Source organism: Gavialis gangeticus, unplaced genomic scaffold (assembly GCF_001723915.1).
Source record: "Gavialis gangeticus isolate Ggan-Ray unplaced genomic scaffold, GavGan_comp1, whole genome shotgun sequence".
In the NCBI taxonomy this organism is placed as follows: domain Eukaryota; kingdom Metazoa; phylum Chordata; order Crocodylia; family Gavialidae; genus Gavialis; species Gavialis gangeticus.
In genome coordinates, this window is record NW_017729003.1 from 23,342,322 (window position 1) to 23,364,088 (window position 21,767).

The window sequence follows — 21,767 nt, forward strand, 5'->3', positions numbered from 1 at the left end:
AGGTGGAGATTGTCAGGAGCTGCTGATCTGAACATGTCTAGTCCCACCAGAAGTTCCCTGACTAGGCCCTCACTGGCCCTGGGTCTGTTGGGGATCCCGGTGTGGAGGATGCCCCGGTCCCTGGTCAAAAAGATGGAGGCAAAGAAATTGTTAAAGAGGTTAGCTTTGTCATCTGGTGTGACCACCTGATTTCCTAGCATATCCTGCAGAGGCCCTACATTACCTGGTACCTTCTTTTTACTCCCTATGTATTTAAAAAAGGACTTACTGTTATCCTTGATCTGGGTCGCTAGTCCTAGTTCCATCTCCGCCTTAGCCTTCCTAACAGCCCCTCTACAGTCTTGAGCAATGGAGGTATAATCCTCCTTGGTGATGGCCCCTCCCTTCCATTGGGTGTACACCTCCTTTTTAGCTTTGTGATGTTCCTGGATGCTTTTGGTGAGCCATGGGGGCTTTTGAGCACTCTTGGCCCCTTTGATCCGCATTAGGAATGTCACCCTTTGGGCTTGGAGGATTGTCTCCTTAAGGAACGACCACTCTTCTTGGATTCCCAACTCCCCTCCCCTCCAGGACCTCAGTGCCTCCCCAACTAGTCTCCTTATCTCATTGAAATCTGCCCTCCTGAAGCCTAGGGCTGTTGCCTTGCTGCAGGCCTTTGACACCCTGAGCTGGATGGTGAATTCCAGTAGGCGATGATCACTATTGCCCAGATGGTCGAGCACCCACAGTCCATATGTCCTTCAGAATGCACTGTCTTCCTCATTTCCTGCACTGGAGGAATCCTTTCCCAATTGAATACAGGGCTTGTAGAGATCTTTTATAATGTTATGTAGTCGTTTTACCTGAAAGCCTAACTTCTGGTAGGTGTTAGAACAAGGAAGATTTTTCCCTTTCTTCTGCATACTTGGTCTCATGTTAGCTGTTTCACTTTGAGTTATATTGATTACTTAAAATGTTTAGGATCATCAAATATTTTAGGGAGCACCTGTAGTGTATTTGAAATAGAAATAGTACATGTTGTCCTTAATATATCTTTTTACATGAACTGCCTGTGTTGCTTATACAGGTTGGCATCAAATCATGTTTATTTTCAATTTAAAAAAATCATGAGGAACAAATTAATGGGATTTAAGTGCAAATTGGTAGTTTATTCTCTCTAAGAAATTAGAATTTGTGAGCATGTGCCCACGTGTGCATGTGTATATACATGCTAAGCTCTGTGGGTGCTTGTAGATGTAAGCCCCTGCCCACCCCCCAAAACCCCAGTGCTTTACATTAAACTCAGCACATTTCCATGCCCAGAAGAGGCAGTGCATTAGTTCAACCTGGCTTGCTGACATCTGTAAAGATTGGGTGCTTTGGCAGGACTGTTTTGGTGCTTTTATCTAATAGCTAATTAAATCAGCTTTAGCTAAAAGTGCCAAAAAGACCCACTGAAGTGCCTGATATTCACAGACACTGCAGAGCTGGTTTGAAGTAATGTACTGTTTCTACTGGTAAAGCACGTTTTGTCGTTGTTGTTCTTGTTGTTTTCACGTCAGCCTCTGTTTCAGAGGAACATTCATGAAGAAGATGGTTTTATGTTTAAGGCAGTAGACTGGCATTTGGGAGATCTGGATTCAGTTACTGGATTAATTTCTTACAAGATTTGTGCGAGTCACTTCAGGTACTTATTTCAAAAGCACCTTAAAATTTACTCATGACAACCATCTCACCAACCTGAATAATGCAGAGAAATAGATTGCATCTTTCAATGAGTACACAAATACCCTGCAATAATCTACTATAATGCATAACGGATTCACTTCTAGTTCACCACACTCCTTTGTCCCTCAAAACAGGCTGTTTGCATTTACATAGAGTCTTCTTTCAAATATTGAGCTCAGCCTGTGTCTGCTGCCTTTTTTTTTTTTTTTTAGATTTCAGGTAGAGCACTTAATGCCTGAAACTTTGCCCAACAGCTCCTCCAGCTCGTAGAGTTTAGTGTATAGGCAATCCAGTAAAACAGTGGTTCTCAACCTTTTTTGTACAAGGATCCAAGGTAAACATTGACCACCAGTCCTAACCCAATAAATAGTTTAAATAGAAAATGCACAAGTATTTGGCTCCAAAATACACACTACAAGTTAAAGCAGCTCACCAGTCTTAATTTTAAAGATAGAAATCACCATTAACAGGAAAACATTAACAGCAATATCAACATGTGCCCCTCCATTACTCCCAAGTGACATTCATCTTTGTGCACTTTGCATTCCTTGTTGTGCAATTTGCATACTGCAGATTGCCAGTGCCCCTCATTCCCAACTCACAGCCCTCTGGCTTTGCCAGTGTTCCTCAGTCCCAACCCACAGCTCCCCATCCCTTCAGCCCTCCTGGTGTCCCTCATTCCAGCCTGCTGCCCCCAGGCCCCAGCCCCCCAGTGTGTGGGATGGGGTAGGGTGTGAGGCAGGGGAGGGGTAGGGAGTGGGGGTGGGGCATATGCCACCCCCACATTTGTGCACCATAGGCTTGCTGCAGTCTGGGTGAACCAGCATGTGCAGGAGCCACCTCCATGGCCGAACAGGTGGGACCGGGGGAGACAGGACAGAACAGAGGTGAAGGCAGTGCAGCCCCACTATGCCCCTCTGTCATGTTACCTGAGCCCCTCCCCACTCCATTGGCAAGTCATGTATTCCCCCCAACCCCATAGACTTACCTTGGAGAGCTGCAGAAGCTTCCTGGCTGCCATGTGTGTGTGTGCGCGCACATGCACGTGGTACCCCCCTGCCTGATCTGACTCCTCTCGCACCCCCCAGCCCCATGCAGTCCCTTGCTGGCTGGAACTCAGCCAGCCTGCAAGGGAAAACCTTTAGTTTCCCACATTTTTCTCTTTTGAAGGAGAAAACCTGTGATTTTCCACATTTTTCCATAATTTTTCACAAGCCTTTCATATATTCTTGCGATTCGCTTTTGGATCATAACCCATGGGTTGGGAAACACTGCAGTAAAACATACCACATAAGATCCTTGCCTCTCATATATTTTCTGGACCTCAACAACAACACTCTGACCCTACTTAAATTTTACTCTTATTCTCTCTGACCTAATCCTCCAACACTAAAATAGAGACAAATAAAATATTCTTTCTCCTCTCAATTTTTATTGTCTATTTGGATTGAAGTTATTCAGAGCTTGTCTCTTATTGTGTATTTCTGTGGGACAGAGGAGCCTGTTAAATATAACCTATATTAAAAGTTAATATAATTTTTATATGAACATTTTCTCTTGCTAGGCAAAGATGACAGAATTGTTCTCCTACATAGGCAATTAAAACTATTTTTTGTAATAATAGCGGTGAGTTTTAGCTTTTTCTCCTAATTGCACCCCTACCCTCTCCCCCCACCCCTGCCCCTTGCACTTGGAATAGTCTTAGTTATAACATTGCTGAAACTGACCTTCTATTTTTGTTAAACAAAACATAAAAGCATTTCTGTGGTAGAAAGCTGCCAGACTAACATTGGTACCAGTTTCACAAAACTGAGCATTTTTGTATGCTACCTTGCAAAACACCAGGCTTACAGATTTATGGCACCAGCGAGTGAATTTAGTTTCTTGGAAAACGGAAGAGAAATGCCATCCTTGAGGTTTGCATTTGATATGTCCTGTACACATCAAGTTTTGAATTCTATTTTTTTCCTGAAAGTCAAGTCAATTCTGTGAAAACTGTGGAGTCTGTTGATGTTTGCTGTATTAGATGTTTTCCTTGGGCAACATGTTGAGTTCTTAATAACTCTATATTTGTTTCATTGTGTTCCGGAGCCCTTGGGAATGTAACAAAGGTGGCCCTTTGAACTGAGGAGAAGGACTAATGAATAAATGAGAAGTTTAATTAAGCAATTCTCTTACTCTACATAGATCTATGCTTTTTATTCATACTCTATTTCAAATATTTTTTAAAGTATCTTCAGCAAGTGTTTCAATTTCATTAGGATGGGGGTCTTTACTAAGTGATGTATTTTAGCTTTGATTTGATGACTTCCATGATAGCAATAATTAGAGCAGAATTTTGCCACCCTGAACCAGGGTAAACTTCCCAAATATGTCACTGTGTATACACTGGAAAGCCCAGGTGCAGCATCCAGCTCTGGGAGGAAAAAACAAAGCAGAATTTTTGCTGCAGCCTTCATCAAATGGTTAATGTCCCTCATTCTTCTCTCTGGGTTATCTGATTTCATTCTCATCAAGATGACTGGTTTCAGTGCCATGCTTTGGACACAAAAGCAATTCACAGAAATACAAATGCAAAATATCGGAGTGCTCACATAAATTCAAGATAGCATTTTGAACTTTTGTGCCATTTGTGTATTTCTGCTCTATCAGGTTTCAAGAAAAATGTCATGAGAGGGGGAGATTCATTTTACCTCTAAGAAGCTGAAGCACCAGCAAGCACTGGAAACCCTCAGCAGAGCTTGTCTGTTTGACACTGGCCACTCTGATCATCTGTTGCCTGTGTGTGTTCTGCAGTCCTTCATTTCTAGATAGAAGAGTTTAGTGTAAATTGCTCTTGGGTGCTGAAGGTGGAAGTATAACATAGTAACACAGGACATAGAAGACATCTCTTGGGTCATTGATGTAATCACAGTCTATAAACAATCATGTCCTATAATCCCATCCATAAATATATCAAGTTCCATTTTATTTCAAAAAATTATTGACGCTCCTTTTTCATGACTATATGTTGTTTATAAGCTATAAGGAAAAGTATATTAGGTCTCAAGGTCTTCCTAACTCCAGGGAGCTTTCTAACTCCTAACACACAGCCAGAACATTAGTGTGGGTCCCTACCCTGCCCTGGTCTGCTCATTTAAGTTTTGAATAAAAAAATAATAATAATAATATGCTCCAGTTCATATTGGAACCCATGTTACTAAAAGTTTTAAAATGTCCAGCGGCATGACACTTAAAAGAAGCAGACTCGTTAAAGTTTTGAATAAAAAAATCACTAACTGCAAATGAAATAAAAGGACATTTCATTTGCAGTGAGTGATTTTTTTTATTCAAAACGTTAACGAGTCTGCTTCTTTTAATATAATTTGTATATTTATAGCATGTGCAAGCTCACAACAATCAAGGTTGACTCAAATGTGCCTTGTTAAAAATAGGCCAGGTGTTGCATCTATTTTTGACTTTTGGCTTCCATCCCAATCTTTGTTTGGCAGCTCCATTTACTTTAGCAGATTCACTTATTGATCCTGTTGCAGGTATCATGATTCTCCTGCAACATACTGCTTTTTATTTAGCACTTATTATTACTAGGCTACTAAATGTTCCAAATAGGGAGAGTAGACATGGACTTGACACCAGCTAACTGGAAATACTCCAGGGGTGTTTACTAGGCCTGCACGAGTCGGCAGTGATCCGATCCGGCTTCGGATCCAGCTGCTTTGGATGGCCGCAGTCTGATCCAGAGCTCCGGACCGGGTTTCCGTGTCAGTCTGGCCAAAGCGGCTCTGAAGCTTTGGAGCCGCTTCGGAGATCCGGCCATAGGGTATAAGGGGGAAGCAGTGAAATATCTATAACTTTGTTGTTTTATATCTGATTTTGATGAAACTTGCAGGGATGGTACCCTCTGCTGAGAGCATGAAACATGCCAAATTTGAAGAAGATTGGTGTAGGGGTTTGGGGGGAACTGTACCCCAAATTCTTGAAAGCCAAACTCATGTCACGGCTCTGTGTTACAACACAGGGGGGTCAAAACTACAGGGCTGGTAGCTCTTACTGAGGCCACAAAGCCTCCCAAGTTTCAAGGAGATCAGTGTAGGGGTTTGGGGGGAACTGTACCTCAAGCTGCGGACAAGCAAAACTCGTGCCATGGGTCACACTGCATGTGTTAAGGCACAGCAGGGTGACAGCTGCAGGGATGGTGGCCACTGCAGAGGCCACAACGCTTGCTGGCTGTTGAGGAGATTGGTGCAGGGGTTCTGGGGCCCTGCACCTCTGACTGGTGACAGGCAAAACTTGTGCCAAGACTGTTTCTGTCTTGGGGCAGTTGATTGTCTGTATTGATTCTTTCCTCTCCTTAGCCTGGTTTTGTAGGTGCTAATTGATGCTTGTTAAGTCGTTATGTAGTAAATAGGTCCTATGTATTGAGCTGATCCCTGAGTCCCTGGTCCCTGAGTGAATCATAATTGATTGATTGGTAACTGGTAACACAGTAGCTTAGCAGCCAGGTCTGCAGTAGTGTCTCCCACGCCCCAAGACAGAGAAAATCAGTCCCACAAGCACCAATGGCACGAGTTTTGCTTGTCCGCAGCTTGAGGGGCTTTTCCCCCCAACCCCCTGCACCAATCTTCTTGCAACTTGGAAGGCTTTGTGGCCTCAGTAAGAGCTACCACCCCTGCAGTTTTCATCCCACTATGTTGTAATGCCCAGACGTGACATGAGTTTTGCTTTCAAGATTTTGGGGTACTGTTCCCCCCAAATCCCTGCACCAATCTTCTTGAATCTTAGCAGGCTTCATTCTCTCTGCAGAGTCTATCACACTTGAAGATTTCATCCAAATCAGACAAAAAACAACAAAGTTATAGATATTTTATTGTTTCCCCATTATACCCTGTGGCCGGATCTCCCAGGCAGCTCCAAGGTGGCTCCGAAGCTCTTTGGTAGCTCAGAACTGCTTTGGGAAGCCTAATGAGGCCAGCGCTTTGACCCGGATGTGCTGCTTTGAACCCTGAAGCGTCCAAAGTGTCTCCAGATCCGAAGCTCTATTCGAAGCCTCGCACAGCCCTAGTGTTTATATCTGCTATTCTCTTTTATTTTTAAAGCATCAGAAGACTTCCATCTGTGACAAGCATAGAACAACACTCATTGAATTGGTCATTGGTTTGGTTTACTGATAATTTTATGCAGGTCAGCTGTGATAATTTTTAAGGAAATCCACCTGGGTCTGTATGACCCATGTGACTGTATGGGATGGTAGCTGCGACATGGGTTAGCTTTGCATTGTGTGTGGTCATGGTAGAGCAGTTACAGCAGAGCGCTGGTGGTTAAATTTGTTTATTAAAATTTCAGTTTCACCAGTTGGGAAGCAGTGTACAGTTTGGACAATTTTATGGTTTTTGATTACTGAGACAATGACCCAGATCTCTCTCTGAAAGAAAAAGAGAACATTTATTTGAGGATCACTCATTTAGTGCAGTTTTCATAGACAAAAGTTGTTTATTAAACTTTATTTAACCCTCCATTATATTGACACATGAAATCAGAAATAAAAAAATACTTAGGGAAAATTATCAAAATCAGCTTGTGTCATGCCAGTTTCTTTGCAGCCACTCTGTCTTTGGCAGCAGGGAGGTAGAGAAGTCGCAGCAATGTGCACTGCAGGAACAGTGACCTGTGGCTCACTGCTGCCAGGGTAAATAACACCTCTTTGTTTTGCTAGTGAAATTGGGTGGTGTTTTGGCAACTCAACAAGCATGTCAACTCCTCTGTCTATGCCCCAGGGAATGATGTGCAGAAAAATACAAAATTAGGCACTACATCCTGGGGACTGCATGTAGTGGCATGCAGCTGGCCCAGCCTGGCTCGCTGTCACGTGCCTTTGAACCAAACCAGGCTGGCTCCATGCCAGCAGGTGAGGTTCTCTGCACTGCAGGTGGGAGCCATGTGCCATCGGGTCAGGTTGGCTCCGTGCCTCCACATGGGGCTTCCAGCATTCAGTGCTGCAACCCCACATGCTGGTGTGGAGCCAGACTCATCTGAGTTGAAGACGTGTACCAGTAGGCCAGCCAGGCCAGCTATGTGCCATTATGTGTAGTCCCCAAGACTCAGGCAGAGCCACGTGCCACCGGGGACTCTGTCTGCCATGGCCATGAGTGCTCTGAGGGCCCACTGTCTGCTGCTGCAAGCTGCAGGACCTATTCACCATGGTGGGAAAGGGGGGCATGTGGTCAGGGGGCCAACACCCACCCACAAGCCCCACACCCACCTACATACCCCCCCAACCCATCTCCTCCTCCTGTAGGCAGGTGGTCCCCTTTCCACTCACCAGCTATCTAGTCACATGTCACTGCTCAGTGCCTTCCTATGAGGCTCCCAGCTGGAGTGGCAAGAGCGCCACAGAAGTGGAGGCACAGTATTTGCCCAGGATAAATTATGCAAAATGATATGCAACCAAGTGTAGTCATACATTTTACGTTCAAAATTTTGTAGTTCCCCAGGGTGTATCTGTCATTGCTCACCATCAGTCTGCAGATCAGAAACTTTCTTACTTCTTCCGGTGTGTGTTTTTCTTAAACATGTACTCTTACCTTTCTCATGTTTCTTGCATCATATATATTTCTGTTGTCATTTACCATCTATAAGCTACAAACCCAACTACGTTCCATCCTCTAGTTCACCTATACTTATAGGTCGGAAACACGCACATATTATTCCTTGATCTACATGTGCAGAACATTCTTCTTATACCATGGAGAAGTACTGGCATCTTCATATCACTTTCATTCCCCTTTTTTCTATAAACTAGTGAGATTTATCTAGTGTATCCATCCTCTGTGTGTGGATTATATACCCCACTACATGTTCCACATTTAAATTTTACATGACATAAGTTGGATTCGGGAACTTCCATTCATTTTATGAAGTAATGCAGGATGTCCTTAAGAGTAAAAGTGTAATTGTTATTACAATAAAAATACTTTGTTTCCTCTGTTGTCCACCAATTTCAGGTCTTCTGAAGTGATGGTTTTCTTATTCTTCTTTTTGTGGTGTCCCATAATACTGTATAATAGTAGCATCATTATTGAAATAGAAGTCAACTAAATTAGGCGCAGGTTATATTGGAGTTGAAGGAAGTTTTATCATTATTTTATTCTGTTGTATAAGTTGTGTCTGTTCAATCTTTCCACTTCTCAATAAGCTTCTGCTGTTCTCTGGAAGAATAGAATGGGTAACAGTGATATAATATTCTGTAATCTTGGGGCCTCAAATGGAGCAAGAGCCAGCAAGCCATGACTCAAGGACTTCTGAAATGAGAGGAGGGTAAAACTTAAGGTTAAATAATCCTCTAGTCTTTGTTCTTTGTGACATTGAGCATAATTAGTGTTCTTTTTCAGTTTTTATTTAAAAAAAAAAAAAGTGGGAATTTTTCAGGGTTTATTTTCCAAACATAAAAACTGGGTTGAAATCAGGATAAAAGGAAGAAAAGAAAAAACTAGGTTTAAATCAGGGAAAATAATAATATGTTCCTGTGGTGGTGAGGGGAGGCAGGAGTAAGGCTGGGACTAGAGAAGAGATTGGGGGAGAGGCACTGCGCAGCCTGTTGGCCGCTCCCAGGGCTGCAGCAGGGAGCAAAGCAGAGGGAAGTATCAGCGGGTCTCCACTCACCCCAGCCCGTACTGGAGCAGCCCCAGGAGTGCCTGACTCCAGCTGTCTGTAGCAGCTGGACTGCACTGTGCCCCAAACCTCCCGGGGCTCTGCCAGTCCCCATTCATCCCAGGCCTGGCTGCAAGGCTCCCTGGAGTGGCCGACACCAGCTGCCTGTATCAGCTGGGCTGCACCATGCCCCAAACCCCTGAGGCTCCACCTGTCTCCACTCACCCCAGCTGCAGCTGTTATGGCTTATAAGCATCCCATTAGCTTATCTCTTACTACTTTCCCTGGTCCATCTTCTACCCCTCTCTCTGATCTAGTGGCTGCAGGCAGCTGGTTTTGGGTGCTCTCGGCAGCATTCTAGCACAAGAAGGGTAAGTGGGGACTGGAAGAGCCCCAGGGGGGTTGGGGCATGGTGTAGCCCAGCTTGTGCCTGTTTGTGCTAATCCTTGCTGTAGCTGGACTGGATACCTGTGGTAAAGGTAAGCTTAGCTAGTTTGAGCTCTCTGGGGGCAAAGATTTGTAGCCTGTGGCAGTGTGCTGGATCACAAGTTCTGGCCTCAGGCAGGAAAAGGTTGCCCACCCAATATCAAAGTGTTTTCCAGATAAGCAGACTTTTCTCTCACACATGGGGAAATATAGTTGACTTCATTTTACAGAAGAACAGCAGCCCAGAGAGATGGACTTGCCAAAAATCACAGGAAAACTGTCAGAGTCAGAACCTGAACCCTTGGGTGACTGCTGTTTCCTTTAAATGCAAGGTTACCTTTGCTTGCTTGCCAAGGCATTCCCCTGTCTCCACAGTCTCTTAGATTTTCCTTTCTCAGCTTCTCAGACCTACTTTTTTCTCAGTCCCTCTCTCTAATACATCCTGTTGGATGCCAACCCTGATATATGACTCTTGGCTTCCCACTGAGTCACTGTTTCATTGAGTCTCATCAGACCACTGGGCTGGAATTCAAGTATTCTGCCTTAATATGCCTGTCATTATTACTCTGTTGCTTGCTATGCAACTGAAAACTTGTTCGTTCTCTCAGTAAATTTTTAACCTAAACATAGTTGCATGATGGAGCCTGTTGCAGTAGGAGCCAGATCTTTGGGGCCATACTTTGCCCTTGGATGTACATATGTAGCTCCTAGTAAAATCAAAGTCAAATTTTGGCCCATTAGTCAAACTTACAGTTACTCAGTGGTTGGCACAAATAAAATTGTCTGCTTAATGTCTCACAGGTCAGTAACCCTCTTAGCCACTGCAGGAAGAGAATGTCTTATAAACAATTAAAATAAACTTTTGTGTTCTTAATCCAAAAAAGGCAAGTGGAATGTCTTTAAGGTCTAAGAAATTATGAGAAGGAGCATGACCTTGCTACTACAGTGTGCTATCTGTATCATTTTCTACATCCCAAAGATGTTTGATTCTTTAGCTCTCCCCTGAATCCCCAGACATTCAGAACTGTTTATTGTTTGCTGACCTTGAGTTGCACATGGGGAAAAAATTCTAGCTCCATCAAAGTGAACCTTGCCCATTGCATACATCAGGGCTAAGTACAGACATTCAAAAAGCCTGAGCCTGAATCGATCCAATCTTTGCAGGTTAGTGTAGATTGAACCAAGAAGCAAATGAACACACATACACTTTTGATTCCAGAAAGGCAGCCGTGTGCCTGCAGTGGCTCAGGCTAGAAGCTGCGGGTGGGGGGGGGTGCACTAAAGCAAGCCCTCTATTCTCTTCTGCAGTGGGTGGAAGGCTGGAGGAAAGGTGAGCTGAGCTGAGCTGAGCTGAGCTGAGCTGAGGGGGTTGTGGCCAGGCCCCGGCAGGCTGTGTGTGATTGGGGAGGGGTTTAAACCTCCACTGTGGCCTGCATGGTCCCCAGCTTGGGGTATGCCTGGAGGAGGAGGGGGGCAGCAGCCCTTGCCAGGCATCCCCAGTCCCCCCACCCCCGCTTGCTCCAGGAGTGCTTGAGCTTCACCTTTCCCTGGGTGGGCACTACTGAATTTGCTTGGGATGAGAGACTTTATTGTGCATAGCACTTGGACATTTTGCTGAATGCTGGACTTTGAAATTGGAAGCTGCTTGAACTTACAGGTGTTGAGGATTGCGACATCTGCTCCAGGGGCTTGGGGGCTCAGTCACTTACACTTGCCAGACTGGTTTTGCAAGGGAGGGAACACAGATTAAGCTAGAATTCAGGAGCTCTCCCCCTTTTTGGATTGACTTGATATAGCAGACTTGGTGAGAAAAGAGGTATTGGAACTAGAAAAGTAGGTGATAAGAAAAACAGTTTCAGGTTTTTGGAGTAAGGATATATTCTGTGGAACAGATGCATTTGTACAATTCTATGATTACTGGTCCTCTCAGATGGTCTCTGGGCATAAACCATGGGTGAATAAAAGGATGAAGAAATAAATCGCTCTGGAAGGGTTACTATTGACATGCAAAGCTTTAACTAAAGTGATACAACAAAAGGAAGAGCTGTTAAAGACAGTGAAAGAAGAATCCAAGAAGCTGCAGCTCCATGCCCCTCTCCTCCCTGACCCACTCCTGCCGCTTAAGCAGCGACCTGGGCTGGGTGGGCTGGGGATGCCTGGCAAGGGCTGCTTCCCCCATGCCAGGAAGGCCCTGCTGGGGTCCCATGCCAGTGGGCGAGGGGACAGAGAAGGGGATTAACGCCACCCTCCTCTTCCCCCTCAGGCTACCAGCACTCCAAAGCAGGGTATCCCACCCTGACCCTGTTCCCAGCCAGCAGGAGCAGTGATAGTGCTCTGGCTAGAGAGGAGAGAGGTGGCCAACCCTGCTCCACTGGAGCAAACAGTACAGCCCAGCCCAGGGCTGCAAAGCATCCTGGGATGTTGGGGGACTGAGTTAACTTAAACCAGGAAGGGGTCTGGGACAGAAGTTCCATAAACCGGTTTGACCTAAATCAGTTAAATCTGATACTACATTCAACTAGGTTTAACTTAAACCAGTTTCAGCCATTTTGAAAGTAGTTTATGTACACTGAACTTCTATTCTGTTACAGGTTTAAACTGGATTCTGGTCCCTTAAGTTTTTTTGTGTGTAATTTCCGTCTTTAGCCCAGGACAGAACCTCCGGCAACCTATGGCCCATGGACTAGATTCAGCCTGCCAAGTGATTTGTTCATTTGCTTTATCCTGCAAGGCCAGGCCAGGCCATTGGTGGCAATTGGCAGTCAGCAGATTGGTGACAGAATCAGTGGAAAAGCAGCAAGAGGGGATATTGGTAACAGAGAGTTGGCAGCAATTCAATGGTGGGGGAGGTGGTGACTGTGGTAAGGGCTGAAGTGATGGCCTGCCTTTGGGTCATGCTCTGTTAATTCATCCTGTTGCCTCTAAAAGATTGGCAAACTCTAGTGTACATCATCTGAAGTAGAGAGTTTGAATTTAGAAGACAAAAAAGTCTTCAGAAAGAAACAAAATAGCCTTCACCCTCCATCATGTACTTTGGCGGAGCTATGTTCCTCATGCTCTTCCATTCTCTGGTGCTTGAATGCTGAAGCTAATGGACAACAAGCTGTCAGCTTTACCAGCTATGATTTTAGGCATTTCAAAATAGGAACAAATTTTTGGAAGGCTTACAGCTCATGGTCAAATGAGGAGCAAACATTCCGGGTGCAAAAACAATACTTAAAGATGTAAACCCTCAAGAATAACTTGATGTGAATCTTGCCAGCCATTAAGGAATAATTATTGGTATGTAGTCATGTGAAGGTGCAGTGCAGGTTTTGGCTTTCAGAGGAGTTGTTGGCTTTTGCAGGTATGGACAGAGGACCATTTTGTGATTTGCTTAAAGAGGTAAGAAAGGTCCTTTCTAGAGTGAAGGGCCTTGTAAATGAGCTCTGTATCCTTGTGCATCTGCTCATGAAAACCACTGCACATCACAGCCTTGAGTACACAGTTTTTCTCTTAAATTAATTAGAACCTGAATGGCAACCAAGCAGAAGTCCATTTTCTGGCTTTTGAGATAATATAGCAAATTGCTGATTTAACTCTTTATTTTTCAGATTTAAGAAATGTAGAAAGATTATTTTCCTTTAGCTAAGCCTCATACTTACCTTTCAGTGAAACTCAAAATCTGGGTTCTGTATAGCATATCAGTAGTTCCAGAGAAGAAAATACAGAACCTCATGTGACCCCTGTAGCTTGTACATTATGCTTTGAAGATTCAATAGTCATTTGGCTGATTGCTCTGATACTCAAATGCAGTTTTACTTTTCTAATTAATACTATTTTCCCCTTACAAATAAAATTTCAGTGTCATCTGAAATCTACCATTTTTAGTTGCTAAGGCATTTAATTCCTGGCTTAATTTCTTTAAGGAATTAGTCTCTGCCTTAAAGTTCTATCATTCATTAGGCTCACTACATGCAGTTAGAAATTAAAAACAGCAATTTCTAGGCAAGCTACTGGTTGTTCACATTTGTGTAGGGAAAAAATGGTTCCTTATTTACTAAATACCTCATTCTGTGTACATACTAGTAAAAGATCCTCCTGCAGGCCTGTAACATGACTGTTATTTTACCTCCTGTAATGAATATTCAAAAGCTGCAGTCATTGAGGTAGCAAAAATAGTAAGGTGATTGAAGCAGGCTTTGACATAAAAGCCTAAAAATATATTTCTGAAGACATGGAAATAGTGTTTGCAGCACAGATTCCCCCTTTTTTGAGACTATGTAAGAGAACAGTGCCAGAAAATGTATGAATTAAATGTCTGTTTCACACAGTAGCATGATCACATCTTTCTGTATGATGTGTTGTAATAAGCATGTTTAAAAAAAAAAGAAGACAGCAGGGCTTTCTGTAATCCTTTCTACTAAATATCAATGGAATTGAAAAAATCAGCATAAAGGACATTCTGTTAAGATATGGCAATGCATGCATTGTTTTCAGCATAATGCAGTCAGGGTCTCCATGGTAAAATGAAATTTTTATTATATTCTTTTTTTGTCACCATCAGCAGTTACCCAAAAGTGGGAGCTACTCCATTTCATTATAGGTTAAGAGACTTACCATGTAAAACTAGCTGGGTAGTATAAATCATAAACTTCCTTTTTTTCAGATAGGTTTTAAAAACAGACTTAAGGATCAGTGAAAAAAAAGTGATGCAGCATATGTTGTTGTTCAGGATTTTTTTTAATATAAAACCCTTCTTTTCAGAATTCCCCCTTCAGTGGAATCAGTTAGACACTTCCAGCTGGTGGCAGGGGATACAGCCATAACACAGCTTTCTCTGTCCCAGCTGTCTTTTTCATTACGTTAAATGCATTACGATGGCTGCACTGTTTTATAAAGGCTCAGGTACAGAAAGGTATAGGAAGAAATCCGCAGTCATGCAGTTTTGTAGTGATTGCTAGCTTCCACAAGATCTTTGAATTCTGAATGTGTTCCTGGCTCTGCTCAGACATTTCCTTCCAGTCACTGGAACACTGCTGTAAGGGCTGGTTAAAGGTGCCTGAGGATATTACCTTTTACAAGGAAGTATTGTTGTAAAGGATTTTTAATGCATTATGGCTCATGCAGCATCACAGATAAAGAAAAACAGGGATTTAGAAATTAATGCTGATGAAGAAACTGAGAAAAAAAGAAAACACAGGAAAAGATCAAGGGATCGGAAAAAAAAGGTATCTAGATTTGTACCAAATTCTTTTATGGATTTTATTGTTTTAATTTTCTTGCAGATGAACTATCACGGATCATTAATGTGTGTAACTTGGTAGCTATATGAGAAATTCGTTAAGACTATAAAAAGCACTGCAAACCACAACTGGGGGGTTTGCAGTGCAATTGAATTTTTAATCAGGTGTTCGTTGATTGCAGTGATGATGCAGAAGGTGTGCGTTCATTTTGCATATAAATCAGTCACATTATCATGATACGCCAGCCTGCCATAAGTGAGTTAAAAATAGTTTATACTAGTAACTTAAAGATTAAATGCATAACATTGCTAGGCTATGAATAATAGGCTACATGTTTGTGCTTGATGTGAACATGTGTGAAGGCAGATTTTCTTTGTGTTGGGACTCTGTCACATGCTTGGCTCTTAAAACATCCATTTTTGGAATAGTCACAGAAAAAGAATGTTTCATTGGTTACCCTTTTTCCTAAAGGCAAATTATGTTGCAAAATCAAACCATAATAATTTTGGATTAGCAACTTTCTTTTGTTATTGTAACACGTGAGATGATGGAGCCTTGTTTTTCTCTGTTGTATAATTATCCTGGATACAGAAATCCCAATGACACACTGAGACCCAAAAAATTCAGTACACTTCCTAATCTTTGCTCAGTTAGGACTTGAATGTAGTAGTGGTTCCTTAGTATTTTTCCCAACGTATAAAACAAAATAGTTGATAGATGACAGGTAAAGATGTCTCTCTGAGTGTTTTGTGGATCTGCCCGTAAAAACGACACCTTATATACCAGTCAACATAGATAAGGCCCTACAGTGGTTTCTCAGTCATCAGTTGAAATTAATTTAAAAAAAAATGCCCAGAGCTCATGGTCTGGACCCAGAATTCTGATTATAAAACATTTCTATGTGTCTTTGTGAAATTCCCTAAGGGATAGATCTGCTTAGTATGCTCAGAGCAGTGGTGTATGTGCTTCCTTATGACGTGTAAATTTCCTTTAACATACGTGCATCTTTTGCTTGAGTGATAGTCAACATTTTCTTGCTTTTCCCCCTTCTTTCTTCTGTAATGGCAGTTTTAAATATAATGTAAAACACTGAGAAACCCACTGCCTTCTGTTCCAGCGAACACATTAAGAGGCTGTGTTTAGATGGCTGCAGTGAGTGTACTGCAGCATGTTAACTATAGATATTTTTTCCATTCCAGTGTATATGTGAAGATCTCCTTAACATTTTTGTGGTATAAATGAAGGCACAGGATTAAAATATTGCATTGGGGCAGATTTTCAAGGTCTTTCACCTCAAAATTGGTCTGAATTTGTAATATTTTTTGTCTGATTCTATGGTTGTATGTAGGTCTATAACATTATAGCTATCAGGATTTTTTCAGCTCAAAATGACTAGAGCAACACAAATTTGAGAAGCTGGCCTGTCAGTATATATTTACATTTGAGTTCTGAGTTAGGCTCACAATTAATTCTGTTCATAATGTAGGGAGCTATTGTTATCCTTAATAGGCTTAAGTTTTACAAAAGCATACATAACCACATATATGCTATCTTCATGTGCCATTATTTGTTCATATTTACTTACTAGCAAAATATGGAAGGGATATGGTAATAAGAAACTCTTCAGTCAGTGATCTAAGACAATTGCTTTGTGGACAAAATGCTTTAATGTTTATACAACACAATGTCATAGAAAGGAAATCTCTTTGCAACTGGGAGAACATGGATAAATATCAACCTAGCTGTCATAAAATATTGAAAAATCTATACATTTATGTCATTTTGTTACAGTAGGTTAGAACATCAAGATTGCACACCAGCAATGGCTTATTTAACAGGCTGGAGATCAGTAGTTAATTTACTATCCTTTCTTTCCAGTATCTTACAGGACTGGGCAGAATCAAGACATACTGAGGTATTGGGAGAATAAAATCAGTAACTGTTTTCACTTAAAAAGAGGGAGTTTATGTTTACATCCATATTGTTCAATCACTGGTCTCCGTGACAAAGATATCATTCTGCCTATTCTTTACCCAGGGCATAAACTGTTTGATTCTGCTTGTCTGACATTTTGTACTTGGTGGGTATTAGAAAACATTTTTTCCCAATATTTCCACGTTGAGTTGTGAATCACTTCTTGTCCCTCTGCCCCACCTACAAGCAAACAATACTGAATTTCTTTATACTGGTCACAAGATACTGCACAAGGCTAACCCTTTACTTGAGCAGTATACAAAAATATCCTCTAGGGTCTTCCAATCGCATTAAAACAGCAGTGAGTGCTAACGTATCTGGGTAATTTTATACGAGGAGATTGAGGCATGTGATGGTTTGACAGTCAGGTCTGTGGGAGAACAAGCTCTCCTTGGTCATGCTGATACAGCTTCATGTCTAACTTGGGGATTGTAGTTGGAGGAAAAAAAATCACAGCTTTAGAATTGTTTGGCATTTCACCATGTAATAATGTTTTTGTTAGAATCTTCTCTAAAAAGGTGTTAGAAAAAATAACATCTAATATCCTATCAGTTAAGCCCTAGGACCAGTTCTTCCAAGTTGCTAGTGCACATCTACATGTGTCTGGTTTAGGCAGGTTAACCTTTGTTTGTGCATTGGGGTACTGGCCCACCCACATAAAGTGTGGGCACTTCTGGAGATTCAGACTTTAATCTGCACTGTTTGTCTTACACATGCTTCAGCAAAATAAAGGCATGGAGCCAGAGAGTGGGAGACATGCATCTCTTGACCTATTCTGTACATATTTTACTATTTAGACTGTTGAAGTATTTTCTAAAACTTAAAGCTAGATTCTGCCATGGCTGTACAGTGTCTGGGTTCTGGATAGCTGTGTATGGTGTCTTCACTTTCTTAAGTTGGAAGAGTCTATTCATGTTCAGGGGCAGATTACATTCCTAAACAATATAACTAATGGAGAAAAAAAGGAAACACCTTTTAAGAATAAGTATTACCTCAATTATATAACCATTTCTTGACTTTGGAGAAGGTTCCCTAGGTAATGCATAATTCTGGTTATGAAAAATAGAAATAGTTTCCCATATGCCAATATCTAGGGAGATCTAAATACTCACTTTGTGCCAGTGACTCTCAAAGGCAGAAATCTTTCTTTTTCTTTTTTTTAAAGCAAGTTGTACTGTTTTTCTTTTGAAGCAAAGTAAACCTTGGTGCATACTAAATGATTTATGCTGTATACAATATTCAACCCAGTGGTTTTCATTAGAATGTCATGCTTTAGAACTAGTTGGTTCCACCAGAACTCAGAGTAATGCGAGTACTCAAAGCACTAGTACTGCCAATTGTGGTATATTATAATAAGCTGTTGCCATCGCATCCTCTACTGCAGCAGACTTGTGGGGCAGGAAACATACAGGATCCAAGTGTTGTGAATTTTGGCAATTTTATTATGAGTTTCGTGATATTTGATGTTACTTAAAGTACCCTCACAAGCTAGGAAAGTTGCATTGGAGAGCTAAGCTATACATTTACTCCAGTACACTGGTACAAACCTCTGCTTGGATACATTTAAATGAAAGTGTTTTTTTTTCATTTTAGCTTATGTTGATTGGAAACAGGTTTAGGGAAACTGCAGCCAGTCACTCTTAAATTCTTATGAGAGTGACCATGAAGGAGTTTCCGTTAGTTTAACCATAGTGATTTTAAAAGGTTGAAATGAAACTGGTGTACCTTGTATGCTATTATGTAAACAAGGCCCACATGGGGATGAAAGATGACCAAAGCCATCCTAACTGCTCAATAATCAGAAAACAAATAAAGACCCACACATTTATTATTTTAAAGCATCTAACATTATATTAAAGTGTGACTCATGATTCTTGAATGTTTGTGGTTGACAGCAGTAGGATCTTCATGTATGTGGATTTATAAAATCAAAGCCAAGGCTCAACTATGAAGTTACTAGTCTAACAGGTTTATGAACATAACCAATTGACCCATTGAAAAGAAAAAGTAAATCTAAATTTTAGGGTCTTGTTTAATGCCTGTTCAGCTTAATTATAGTGTTTCCAGAGACTTCAGAGGGCTTTGGCTCATGCCTTTAATTTTGACATGGGGATACTTTGTCAGAGGAATATAAAATAGAATAATTGGAATGTGTCTAGACACATAACTTAGGGCACTATTGGGTTTCTAGGAAGATATCTGAATTGATGTTAATGAAGAGACTTGCCCCAAACCAAGAATTCTGAGAGATATAGTGCCACTCTAGAGAGGGACTGGACTATTGTATCCCTTTGTGGAGTGGCTAGCAGCAGTGCATTTGCTCTAGTCCTTGTGCTTAGGTAAGGTAAGTAAGTACATGCCTGGCTTTAAGCATGGACGTATTTTCATTGGGTTCATTAAGAATATTCATTTGCTCACATGGGATTTAAATGGAGACTCTAAAAGAAAATGGGGCTCTAAAAGGGAAACTTGCTTCCAGTCATTTTCTTTTAATTAGTATTGTTGGTAGCACTGAATTCTTATCATGAAAAGGGTTCCCCCTCCCCCATTCAGCTTGCAAGAACAATTTATTTTCTTGATACAACCCTTGAAAGAATGTCAAGATTAGATTATCTGATGCAGCATTGCTAGTTATCCTAATCAACTTTAACTTCCATATCCAACTTTTAAACAAAGAAAAAACATTTTTGTTTTGTGAATTTCCATTTTACTTGTACAAATTAAATTCAACACTTATCCTTACTCTGCACTCCTCTTACCTTGACTTCTTCAGCCAGAACTTACCATTGTCACAGTACACAACTGTGAACTATTCACACATATTCTTGATGTTTAACTAACATTAGCAGTTATTGGTAGAGGTAGGATGGCGAAAGCATTTATAACCTTTCAGATCTCCCTAGCTGTGGAAAGATTGGTAAAATGCCATGGTGAGGTGGGCCTGTAGGATATATCAGCCAAGCTTTATTTAGGTTTGCAAAACTTCATCAATTTCTACCAGCTCCCTTTGTCTTTTCTTTCTTGCCCAACTTTATAGGGAGAAATAAAAAGTCTTGCCAAGGAACCAAGTATAATTTTGAAACAAAATGAAAACATGACATGGTTCAATAGGCATCACATTTTTAGAATATATATATATATATTATAATAATTAAAACTACACCTTGAGCCAAAATGCTAAAATAGTGGTAATTTCATACTATTAAACGGCCAAAGTTTGTATCTTCTGAGGATATGCTAGATTCCTTTGGCTCATTGCCCCCCATTCACTAAGCTTGTGTTATTATAGGCCCGACTAAATCCTCAAAGAGGGGTCATTAGCAGTGTTAGTTCTTTTGACTGCAAATCTCCCATTAATTTAAATGAGAATTTGAGTCATGACTCTTACTCTCTATGTGATATAACCACTTCCATCAGTGGATGGTGTGGGTACAAACCTACTTTTATTTGGTAGATGGCTACCAGGTACCCTCTTAATAACTGGTGTGGCTGGAAGGTAGGTGACTTATTAAATGCAGCAATTCTTCTAAATAATGCTAACCACGTAGACTTGAATGTTTGCTGATTTTCTTGAGTTTGAATCATAGAATTATAGAAAATCAGGGTTGGAAGGGACCTCAGAAGGTCATCTACACATCCAAAGGCAGGACCATCCCCAACTAGATCATCCCAGTCCAAGATTGGTCTAGCTAGGTCTTAAAAACCTCCACCTCTCTGAGTAACCTGTTCCAGTGTTTTACTACTATCCTAGTAAGCAAATTCTCCCTAATATCTAACCTAAACTTCCCTTTCTGCAACTTGAGGCTGTTCCTCCTTGTTCTTGTTTGCTTGAGTCTGAGTGCAGCTCTTGGAACAATGGGAAGACATTTTTCACTAACACATTCATTTTGGTTAGCTAAGCCCATGGACCAGATCTGGCCTGTCAGGCTATTCCATCCAGCCTGTAGGGCCCCTAAAAAATTTAGAAAGATGACATGAGCCAGGGGCAGTAGGACAAGCACCAGCAAGGCTTGCCCGGCCCCGTGTCCCCACCAACTGGAACTGTGGGGCTGTTTGTACCTCACTGTGCAAGACCAGGAAATTCAGATAAGGGGGGGCAGGGAGGCAAGGGAAGATCACAGGCATTTGCCCCAGTCCTCAGGGCCAGGGTGGTTCCTGCTGAGTCCTGCGGTCTGGCCATGCAGCCAGGAGCCCTGTGGTGCAGAGTGGCCGGTGAGTGGGTAGGAAAGTGGGAAAAATGGTGGTGCAGGTGGGAGGAATGGAAGTGAGCATGCATGCTGGAGCATGGGGCCTGTGCCGGTGTCCTGGGCCCAGCACCAGTGGGGCCCAGGGCAGGGTGGCAGGAGTGCAATGCATGGGCTGGCAGGGGTCTGTGGAGCTGGGCTGGGCTGCACCAGCAGGGATAGAGGGGAGCTAGATAGGCTCTACAGAGACCCTGCTGGCTGGGACCCTGCACTCCTGCTGCCCTGCTCTGGACCCCATCAGTACTGGCCCCGGGACTCCCGCCCGGCTGTTGCTGGCTCCCGCATGCCCACTCGCTCCCATTCCCCCAGCCCCGCAATACAGGTGGGGATGAGCACACGTAGCTCCGACACCATGCTCACTGAGCTGGGCTGAGCAGCAGTGGTGGGGAACAAAGGGACCTCAGTGCAAGAGGTCCCTTTCCTCTGTGCTGAGCAGCAGTTTTTGCCCAGGAGCGTGGGGTCTGGGCCAGCAGGGGCTATATAGAGCTGGGCTTTGCTGCTCAAGCAGGAAGAGGAAGAGCCAGCCCAGCTCAATAGACCTGTG

General features: G+C 42.3%; 1 protein-coding gene across 3 annotated transcripts in view; it reads left to right on the forward strand.

Annotated features, from left to right (window-relative positions):
- The window catches only part of ANK3 (ankyrin 3), a 604,477-nt gene that overhangs the window by 259,614 nt on the left and 323,096 nt on the right, over positions 1-21,767 (forward strand). For 2 of the 3 annotated variants that reach the window (XM_019507908.1, XM_019507909.1), the window contains exon 1: positions 14,575-14,990. The exons of the other annotated variant lie outside the window; for it this stretch is intronic. In XM_019507908.1, the coding sequence (XP_019363453.1) occupies positions 14,877-14,990 (114 nt within the window). In that variant the 5' untranslated portion in view covers positions 14,575-14,876. Of the gene's footprint in view, positions 1-14,574; positions 14,991-21,767 lie in introns of those variants that run through there. 3 annotated transcript variants of the gene reach the window in all.